We start from the raw sequence: 10,524 nt of genomic DNA, 5'->3' as shown, positions 1-10,524 counted from the left end.
CAACAACTGGCTATTTTTTTGGTTGCAGCCATCATTGTTGTTTGGTGGCCCGGGCTGGATTCGAACCCACCAGCTCACGTGTATGTGGCTGGCACCTTAGCCGCTTGAGCCATAGGCGCTGAGCCAGTATTTCTCACTGTGAATCAGAAACAAAACTATCCAAAAGCTGCTGTTTCAAGGCTTGTGGGGGACAGTTGGTGGGATCTAAGGGGCTCAAACAAAACTTGAGATCGTCTTCAGATAGAACATTGACATGAAGCAGAGTGGGTAGACAGGGAGCACCAGCCCACCCCCAGCCTGACCACTGAGGAAGGGAGAGGGAGAAGGGGTTCCTCCTCCTACCTGTCACATGGGCCTGATCACCCAGCAGACGGCTCAGGGACACAGAGAAGGCCAACCTGCTGCCAGCCTGCCATGTGAGGTTCCCAGCAAGGACCATGGGGCTGCCCGCAGTCACCAGTTTCACCTCCAGCTGGGCCTTAAACCGCTGCACCTCACCATCCTCTGCTGGCTGCAGGTCGCTCCGACCCTGAAAAGACCCCAGCGTCACCTGGTGGGCGGGGGCAGGCTGGGTCAGCAGGCCCTGATAGAGGGCAGGAGTTAGAGCTTAACTAATAGCCTTTTATACTGATGTTCCAAATTTTTTAAATTCTGTACTTTCCAAAATAAGTAAACAATGTTACAAATTCAGACATAAATGCAAGGGACTCCTCCTCTCTCCCCCTCATCCCCTTTGTCCAACCCATGAGGGACTTGTCCCAGCAGAGCACATCTGGAATCTGTCACTCCCACCTCCTTCACATCAAGCCTATGTCACTGCAAGGACCTCCTCAAGGCCCCACCCTGGCCCCTGGGGACTATTTTCTATCAGGCAACCAGAACAACGCTTTTGAGATGTGTGAGGCTCATGGCACACTCTTATTAGAACAAAATTCAAAGTTTTTGCAAAAGCCAACAAGGCCAGGCCAAGGACCTATCCTTAGGTCAATGGTGCAGAACCCGGCAGAGCTGTCCACAGGAGGACTCTGGTAGATGGACATAGCCCTACACTGGAGCTTTTATGGGGAATCAGCACAAATGCAAATGTCATCCTTGATAGCCCTGCCAACCTGCTGCTGGCCACCAGTTTACACAAAAAGTGTCAAACAACACTCACTACTCCTCCTCCTCCTCTCTCATAAATCCTTTCTTTGTTAGTTGGCAACAATGCAAATTGTCTGATGATGCTTTAGCAAGATGTCACATGGTCTGTCTCCTCTTTCAAACATTCCAAGCACATTCTCACCCCAGGGCCTTTGCACGCTGCCTTCACCTGGGCATCCTTTGTGTCTTTGCTAAAAATTATTTTCTCAAGCTGGCTTGCCTGTCGGCCTACTTAAAACTGGAGCCACCCCCAAACCCCTCCCCTCTGGAGATGCAGAATCCTGCCCTCAGCTCAATGCCCCCTTCTTACACCGGCCTATTGCACAGGACAATTGATTATCCCTTTTGCATGCACAAGAACATAAGCTCCGTGAGGAGAGGAATCTCTGTGGGTCATTTTCCCTGCATCTCTCCTCTGTATCTGGCACACTGCAGGTGCCACTGGGTAAATAAAGACACCAAAAAATATAGATTCTATTTTTATTCCCTGGTCCCCATGTCCTCTTCCTCAGAGGCAGCCCCTGTGCCCAGTTTCTTGTTTCTTCAAGGGCCAGGGCCAGGTAATCCTACCACTCTGAGGCAAGCAGATTGCGTAAGCTCAGGAATTAGAGACCAGCCTTAGGGAGCATGAGATCCCATCTCTACTAAAAATAGAAAAAAACTAGCCCAGTACAGTGGCTAGCACCTGTAGTCCCAACTACTTGGGAGGCTGAGACAAGATAATTGCTCAAGCCCAAGAGTGTGAGGTTGCTGTGAGCTATGATGCCAGTCTTACTGGTAGAGACTCTGTCTCCAAAAAAAAAAAAATACATATATATATATGTATGTGTGTATATATATATATATATATATATACATGAGCCACCATGGGCCTATACAAACCTGTGTTGTGCCCACTTGTGTATATGTATGTGAATATGCATGTACAGACCCACAATCCCCCTTCCTCTTTACAGAAACAGGTGTAGGGCCTCCACTCTCCCTGCTTCTCTCGCTGGAGGGTGTGTGTGGCCAGGGTTTGGTCTGGTCTGTATTAGAGGCTGCTCAGCGGGGACCAGTTTTCTCCAGGTACACAGGGTCATCATAGAATTTCTCAGGCAAACCAGGACACTCAGCAGTTAAAGAAAGCACTGGTCACAGACATGTCAGGCCAGCTGGTGTCAATCAGGGCCTGGGACACCCCCATCACTGCACACCTAGGGAGGGGCCGCAGAAAGGACCACCCCCGACTCCATTCCTAAATTCCATGAACTGTGGGCCAAGTTAAACCCAGCTCTGCAGCTTTGTATTCATGAGCTCATCTGCAGAGTGGTCTGAAGAGCAGCAACTTGACTCTCCTGGCTCCAGAAAGTTCCAGGCCTCTAGCTGTTATTGTAATCATGATGATCTGGGATGGGTGGAACTAGAATTTCTCTGAAAGCAAATAAATGCTTCCAGGCTGCAGACAGCTCTCTAGAGAGCAGCAGGAAGGTCCACCGGGAGATGGAGGCAATTAGTACTTGTACATTTAGCAAACAACTGCAAGTTCAAGGGCTCCGGGGAATTGGGGAAATAATGTGTAAATCTCATTTCTCAGGCAGCTGGAGCTTTAGAAGGAAGACAGCTCTCCCTGACTTTGGTCTTCCCCAGCCAGGCTGGCAGGACAAAAGTGAACAGCGTGTTTACACAGCAAAAATCCAGGCCTGGCTTCACATGGTCCACTCTGGCCCTCTCTGAGAAGACAGGGGGACCCAGGCAGAATCACAAGTTTCATTGCTTAAGGTGCTCAGGGGCAAGTCAATGCTCACCAGTTTTATATTCTGTGAAGTCACAGACCTGCCGAGATCCGGATGGAAGGTTTAAACCCTCTCCCAGGACCGTGGGCAGACACAGAACTTCCGCACACTCTCAGGGGCCTCATGTGAATCACTCAGTACTATGTGGGTACTTTGGTTAAGAACCCTTGCAAAGTACCTACTAAGATAAAAACACACACACTCTTAAGTCCAGGAATTCCACTGTTAATTGACTCTAGAGAGAAAAGTGTTCACAATGGAATAAATTTTCAGAGCGGGAACCTGGGAAAAACTCACGAGCTCCTCATGATGGAAGGAGCTGAATAAATTCCGTTCCGTGAACTATCATACAGCCATTCGCACTTTTGAAAAGAAGGGAATATGTCAGTCTCATTTGCTGACTATGTGCATAGATCATCTCTGAAAGAAATCACAAAAAACTAACATGTGGTTGGCTTGGCGGAGGAGCGGAAGGGAGTTTTTAACTCTATCCTGTACCAACAGATTTCAGGGTTTTCCATTTCTGCAGTGATGCAAATGTCCCAGAGGACCTGTGTGATAGAGCACTTGAAATGCCTACTACAGCTGAGAAATTGAATTTTCAATTGTCTTTCATTTTAATTAATTTAAATGTAAATAACCACATGTGCCAGTGTCTACCATGTTAGAGACCCAGTTCTATCCCTTTCCTCTCTTTTGAGCTTTGAATCATTTAAATATATTACCTATTTTTTTAACAAAATAAAATTTAAATTATACCAGCATATGTTGATATATTAAGACTGCCAAGATATATTTTGGAGTAAAAAGAGGGAGGGGGATGTGCCAATAAAGAAAAGGGTGTGTAAAAAAAAAAAAAAGAAAAGGGTGTGATCCTTCATGTTAAAAAAAAAAAAAAACCCTTAGTGTGATGATTAGGTTTCCACATCACTGTGTGAGCCGTGGCTGCCTCCTGCAAACCTTTTTACAATGGTGGGTCAGCACAGTACCCATATGATGTGAAAAGAAAAAGGAAAAAAAGACCCCAAATTCCAGAACTAAAAGGTTTTGCAGATCTATAGTATTGTGGGTTGAACTGTGTCCCCACAAAAGCTGTCAAAGCCCTAACCCCCAGTACCTGTGACTGTGACCTTACCCAGAAGTACAATCTTTGCTTATTAGCAAGCTAAGGTGAGGTGGTTGAGGTGAGCCTGATCCAGTGTGACTATTGTCCTCATAGAAGGGGGAAATTTGGACACAGACACCAGAAAGGGAAGGCCATGTGAAGACACAGGCAGACAGTCTTCAACACGGCAGGTAAGGCCCCAGGCTCCTGGAAGGCAGGAGAGGAGGGCCTGGAAGGGACAAAGGAACCACCCCCAGCTGGTACCTCAATTTCAGACTTCCGGCCTCTAGAACACATTTCTGTGACTGAAGCCACCCAGTCCTGGGAAACAAATGTAGATTTCTTAGTGCGTGCATCAATGCTTCTGCAGGAAATTTGGGGAGCAAAGTGCCTTACCACACTACTTTATACCTCTCTCTGCTCTGAACTTTTCTGTTATTAATATTAGCAATCTTTCACCTTGATGGTGGTGACATTTGAGCCCATTTTTTTCTTCTTTATATTTTCTGGGTAACAAGAACTACACATGTTATCTGGTGAGGTAGAGAAGAGAAAGAACTGTTAAAACTCCACAGGAGGAGCAATTGTGAAGGTGGGACCCTGGGCTGGGGCAGGAAATGCCCAGGGGAGGTGGCAGGTGCTGACACAGGTGGGCCCAGGGTGCAGAGCAAACCTTGATGTAGTAGACGTCCCTGTCATCCAGTACCAGTTCCAAGTGACCCATGCGGGCATTCCCGAGAACCTCCATCTTTCCTGGGGGGAGGGGGGGAGTTAAGAGACCAGAGTTCAACCTTGGATCTACCCGGCATTCACTCTTTGTGGGGGCGGGGGGACGTCCTCTGCTGATCTGCTAGGCGCTGAGCCTGTAGTTCCTCCCTAAAATGGGGCCGAACTTAGCATTAACCTTAGAAGGTCACAGAGGTGCTATAGGTGCTGGCCCTCAGTGTGGCACATGGCGAGAGGTGTGGGGAATGGGGCATTGGCATTACCATCAAGCTCTATTTTCTTCTGGGGATGGAGAAGCTTGAGCCGGAACTTCCTCTGGGGCAGGCTGTAACTGATGTCCAGTCCGATGTCCCTCAGCACATTTGAATTGGGTGTCCCCATGAAGACGTGGGCTGTGGCTTCTTGAGGGAACCAGCTGTCCTTCTGGAAACACAGCTTCCTTGAGAGGGAGAATCCGCCACCCCAAACACGGGCACTCCTGCCCTCACAAGAACCACCTTGACCTTGCAAGAGAAGAACCCAACCAGGAATTTCCTGGGCTCTAAAATAGTATCCTGGGGGAGAACAGAGCTCCCAGAACAGACCCAGATCCCATCTACAGCACCCCAACTTGTTCAGCAAATGGTCCGGGGGAGGGCACTGCAGTGCTCCCCACAGGCACCCAGCCAGATCCCTCACATCGTTTTAACCAGCCTCACGCTCACCTCCCAGCTTCTGCAAGCTTTGCTCTTCCCTGCTGGCCCCTGAACCCACTAGAATATTGCTCTGGAGTCAAAAATCCTAGCTCCTCAGGTGGAGAACAAACTCTGCCATATTATTTATTTATTTACTTACTTATTTTTTTGAGATGGAGCCTCAAGCTATAGCCCTGGGTGGAGTGCTGTGGCATCACAGCTGGCAGCAACCTCAGACTCCTGGGCTTAAGCGATTCTCTTGCCTCAGCCTCCTGAGTAGCTGGGACTACAGGCGCCCGCCACAATGCCCGCCTGTTTTTTGGTTGTAGTTGTCATTGTTTGGCAGGCCCCGGGCCGGATTCAAACCCACGAGCTCTAATGTATGTGGCTGGCGCCTTAGCCATTGGAGTTACGGGCGCTGAGCCTGTCATATTATTTATGTCCCAGGACTCCCATGGGATCAGGCTGAGGCTGCGACTTCCCCTGAAATCATTCCTTGCTCAGCATCTTCCCCTTCCCTACCCTGATCCCTCCATTCTCTTACTGGGTACCCAGGAGCCTTTTCTTTCTTTTTTTTATTATTAAATGATAGCTATATACATTAAGGCAAACATGGGGTACAGTGTAGTGTTTTCATATACAATTTGAAATATTTTCATCATACTGGTTAACATAGACTTTACCCAAACCAGGAGCCTTTTCTTAATAAAACACTTCTACCCTGCCCCAGCCCAGGGCTCGGGTCTGTTTCTGGGAAAATGCAGCCTTGGCCACAGCCCTGTCTGAATTCGTGTTCACTCACAGCCAATAAAGACCCACGGTGGGTGAAGCTGTTTCTAGTGTGGGCAGTACGGCTGGGCAGGAGGGACAGAGTCCCTGCCCTCAGGGAGTCTCCGTCCTAGAGAGGGAGACACATGACCACTGGACACAAAACGAGGAAGACGCCAGTCAGCGACAAGTGTGCCGACGAAGTCAACAACTAAGGGCTCTGATGGGGTCACTGCTCTAGACTCGGTATCCCAGGAAGGCCACCTTTGAGGACACCCATTTGAGGAGACTTGGAGGAAGCAAGGGAGGGAGTTGGGTGCACGTCTGAGGGAAGAATAGTCCCGTAAGAAGTAGCAACCTGTACCAAGGCCCTGGGGCAGGAATGTGCTTGGCATAGAAAAGGGAGGCCAGTGTGTCTGAAGGTCAAGGAGCCCGGTGAGGAGTTGGGGAAGAGAGGCCAGCAACTCCCCTGGAGTTGAGGGCCTCTTGGTCAAGACATCCAGCCTCTACTCTGAGGGTCACAGGAGCCGTTGGAGGGTTCTGAGCATGATCCCTTTGGGATTTCAGAAGTCCTGTCTGGCTGCTGATGTAAACTGACAGTAAGAATCCAAGAGCGGGAGCTGGGAGGTCAGGCAGGAGGCTGGTGAACACCCACTCTGGGCGGGGCACTGGGGACAGAGGTGAGAGAAACAGGCCCTGCACCTGCTCCCAGTAACTGAGACTAGTGGGGCAGACAGACGTTAACCAGCTCATTTCACTAATAAACACTGAGGTGATCCAAAGGGAGAAACTTAACAGCAAGTAACAAAGTAATATGACATCCTGGGGGGGGGGGAGGTCACCACAGCAGGCTTCCCTGGGAAAAGTGCCCCTGAACTGAGATCGAAGAGTAATTCAGAATTAAAAAGTCATAGAATCCACAACTGAGAACCAGCACATGCAAAAGTCCTGGAGCAGGATGAGACCTACACCAAGACAAGTCCAGCCCACCAGCCTCAGAGAATAGGCCCTGTGGGCCCAATGCCAATCTTAGGAGCCCACCACGTGGCTGGGAAAGGAGGGGCCACTCCCAAGGGCCCACCTGCGGATGAAGAGCATAGGCAGCTTCCAGCAGATACTGTCGGAGCCCCTGGTCCTGCTTCTGCAGTGTCACAGCTGCAAACAAGGGTACTGCAAGCAGGTAGGGCTGGCCAGGTGCCGGCCAGGTCACTTCGGTGCACAGCTGCCATCCCCAAGTGCGGGACACTATGGAGAAAGGCAAGAGAGTAGCACTGGTCAGTGAAGAGCCAGAGGGCTCCGGGCGTGGGTCCATGGCTGCTCGTGTCACAAAGAAAGGGCTTTCCTAATTCCCTTTGAGGAGTAGCGCTGTGTAGACATTAATCCTGTAGCGCTGTGTAGACATTAATCCTGTAAGGCAGTGGTGTGCACACCAGGGTTTCTGATATCTGGGGCCTGATTATTTCTTACTGGGTGAGCCATCCTGTGCATTGTGGGGTGTTTAGCAGCCTCCCTGGCCTCTATCCACTAGGTACCAGAAACCCTTACCAACATCAGTTGTGACAACCAAAAATTTCTCCAGACATTACCAAATGTCCCCTGAGGTTGCCCTCTCCCCACTGAGAAGTCTTGGTGTAGATTTTAGGAGTGCCAGGCTGGCCAGGGGCAGCTCATGTCTATAATCCCAGCACTCTGGGAGGCCAAGGTGGGGAGATTGCTTGAGGTCAGGAATTCAAGGCAAGCCTTAGCAAGAATGAGACACTGTATCTTCCGAAAATAGAAAAAATCAGCCAGGCATGGCTGTTGTTCCAGCCACTAGGGAGGCTGAGGCAGGAACATCACTGGAGCCCAGGAGTTTGAGGTTGCAGTGAGCTATGATGATACCACTGCATTCTACTTAAGGTGACAGAGCAAGACTCTGACTAAAAAAGAAAGTTTGTCAACAAGTATCAGGGAGTACTATGTAAGACACAGGCTCAAGACCAAGACTGCCTGAGTTCAAATTTCCATTCTGCCACTTCCCAGCTGTGTGATGGTGGGCAAATTACTTAACATCTCTGTGCCTCAACCTCACTGTTTCTTATCTCAAACTGGTAACGATACTCGTTCCTGCCTCAGGGAGCAGCTGTGAGGATTAATAGTGCCTGGCCTACAGTAATAAGTGCTTGGTAATAATTTGTACCCTATTTATAAAAACATAAGATAGTAAATATTTTAGGCTTTGCAGTCATATGGGGTCTGTTGTCAACACTCAGCTCCCCTGCTATACGCCAAAACCCAGGACAGATAGTATGCAAATGAAGGGGTGTGCCTGTGTTCCAGTAAAACTTTATTTCTGGTATTAACATTTGAATTTGATGAAATTTTCACATTATAAAATATTATTTCTTAATTCTTTTTTTTTTTTTTTTTTGAGACAGAGTCTCAAGCTGTTACCCTGGGTAGAGTGCTGTAATGTCACAGCTCACAGCAACCTCCAACTCTTGGGTTTAAATGATTCTCTTGCCTCAGCCTACCAAGTAGCTGCGACTACAGGCGCCCGCCTCAACGCCCGGCTATTTTTTTTGTTGCAGTTGTTATTGTTTAGCAGGCCAGGGCCGGGTTCAAACCTGTCAACTTTGGTGTATGTGACTGGTGCCCTACCTACTGAGCTACGGGCCCTACCTCTTAATTCATTTTTTTAACCATTTAAAAATGTAAAAACCTATTCTTAGTTCACATGCCCTTATAACAAATCATTTGCCAACTGTTAGGTATTTGAATTGCTTCCAGTTTTTGCTCTTGGAAATAATAATGCAATAAGCATCTTTGTGCCCGGGGCATTTAAAAATGATTTTGGTTTGTCTTCACAGTTCCAGAAGCAGCATCACTGAGTGAAAGGGTATAAATACTTTTAGGGCAGAAGCGTGACTCTGGATCTGGAGCTGGCACCTTCCCGGCCAGCACCTGGGACGCCCATCTTGGGATGATGGCACAGAGCCCCCCCCACCTTCCTCTCCAGTACAGGATCTCGCCTCAGAAGGGCTGCGGACATGGCTGAGGCTCCTCACACCATCGCCAGTGATGAGATAGAGTTGAGAGCTGGCAGGGAAAGAGGACAACACAAGACATGTTGTCATTCAGTCACGAGACAAATAACACCTTGAACTGCCAGCACTTGGATCTGGGGCAAATTCTACCCTGAACAGGCAGACTCTGGGGAGCTCCCACACCGATGGGGGAGATATTCCATGGACATTTGGACCACACAGGGTGACTAGCGCCGTGGGAGTCCTACACTGGGCGATGGCATGGGCAAAGGCTCCTTTGCTGGGCACTTATGGGGAGCAGAGTTCTCTGCAGAGGTGACATTTGAGCAAGGATGACAAGGATGAAAGGAGCCAACATCCCAGACAGAGAGTTGTAGGTGCAAAGGCCCTGGGGTAGGAAGGAGGTGGCTGCTTTAGGAGCACAGAAGAGCAGCAGGTGCCAGGGGTTAGGATGAGAGGTAGTGAGGGCAGGAGAGAGGTGGGCAGGGCCCCCATAGTGCAGGACAATCACACGGGCCTGGGGTATCCCAGAAACAAATGAGGGGTTTTAAATAGGAGCAGGATATGATTAAATTCACATGGGAGAAGGGCCCGGGGGCAGCTGAGCAGGAAAGAGAAGTGTGGAGGTCCAGCCTGGACTCACTCTGGCTCCTACCAGAGGGACCCCATGAAAGAAAGAGCCAAGAGGTATGAGAGTTCCCACCCCCTACTGCCCCAAGGTCCCTGTCACAGACACAGACACCCATCACAAGCACACACTCACATCCTCATTTTCACAGGCACAGATGCTTCCACTCCCAACCCCCTCACCAGCACACAGACACACAGACAGAGGCCTTTACACACAAGCATGCCCTCAGGCACACACAAGCCCACACGATCACGGGTAGACTCACAGCCACACATGCTCAGACACATGTGTGCTAATGTCACACACACCCCCAACACACCGTGCTCAGACACAGTTTCACCGGCACAAGCTGTGCACACCCATACCACTGACACATGATCACACACACCCACAGCACTGACATGTGATCACACACACTCACACCACCAACATGTGATCTTACACATACCCACACCACCAACACGTGATCACACACACCCACAGCACTGACATGTGATCACACACACTCACACCACCAACACGTGATCTTACACACACCCACACCACCAACACATGATCACACACCCCCACAGCACTGACATGTGATCACACACACCCACAGTACTGACACGTGATCACACACACTCACACCACCAACACGTGATCTTACACACACTCACACCACCAACACGTGATC

At 49.4% G+C, this 10,524-nt stretch overlaps 1 protein-coding gene and 1 pseudogene across 1 annotated transcript in view; one reads left to right on the top strand and one right to left on the bottom strand.

Annotated features, from left to right (window-relative positions):
- Nucleotides 1-10,524, bottom strand: part of LOC100953830 — a 54,691-nt gene that overhangs the window by 38,529 nt on the left and 5,638 nt on the right. Inside the window, exons 4-8 of the mRNA XM_023507567.1 lie at nucleotides 9,178-9,269; nucleotides 7,273-7,436; nucleotides 5,013-5,172; nucleotides 4,697-4,776; nucleotides 343-529 (exon numbers count right to left, since the gene is read on the bottom strand). Coding sequence (XP_023363335.1) covers nucleotides 343-529; nucleotides 4,697-4,776; nucleotides 5,013-5,172; nucleotides 7,273-7,436; nucleotides 9,178-9,269 — 683 coding nt within the window. The remainder of the gene's footprint in view (nucleotides 1-342; nucleotides 530-4,696; nucleotides 4,777-5,012; nucleotides 5,173-7,272; nucleotides 7,437-9,177; nucleotides 9,270-10,524) is intronic.
- Nucleotides 3,791-3,917, top strand: LOC111721837 (annotated as a pseudogene).

The sequence above is a fragment of the Otolemur garnettii genome, unplaced genomic scaffold, assembly GCF_000181295.1.
Source record: "Otolemur garnettii isolate 467f Iridium unplaced genomic scaffold, OtoGar3 scaffold00189, whole genome shotgun sequence".
In the NCBI taxonomy this organism is placed as follows: domain Eukaryota; kingdom Metazoa; phylum Chordata; class Mammalia; order Primates; family Galagidae; genus Otolemur; species Otolemur garnettii.
The sequence above is the reverse complement of the archived record's forward strand: the minus strand, read 5'-3'. Positions and strand labels throughout refer to the sequence as shown.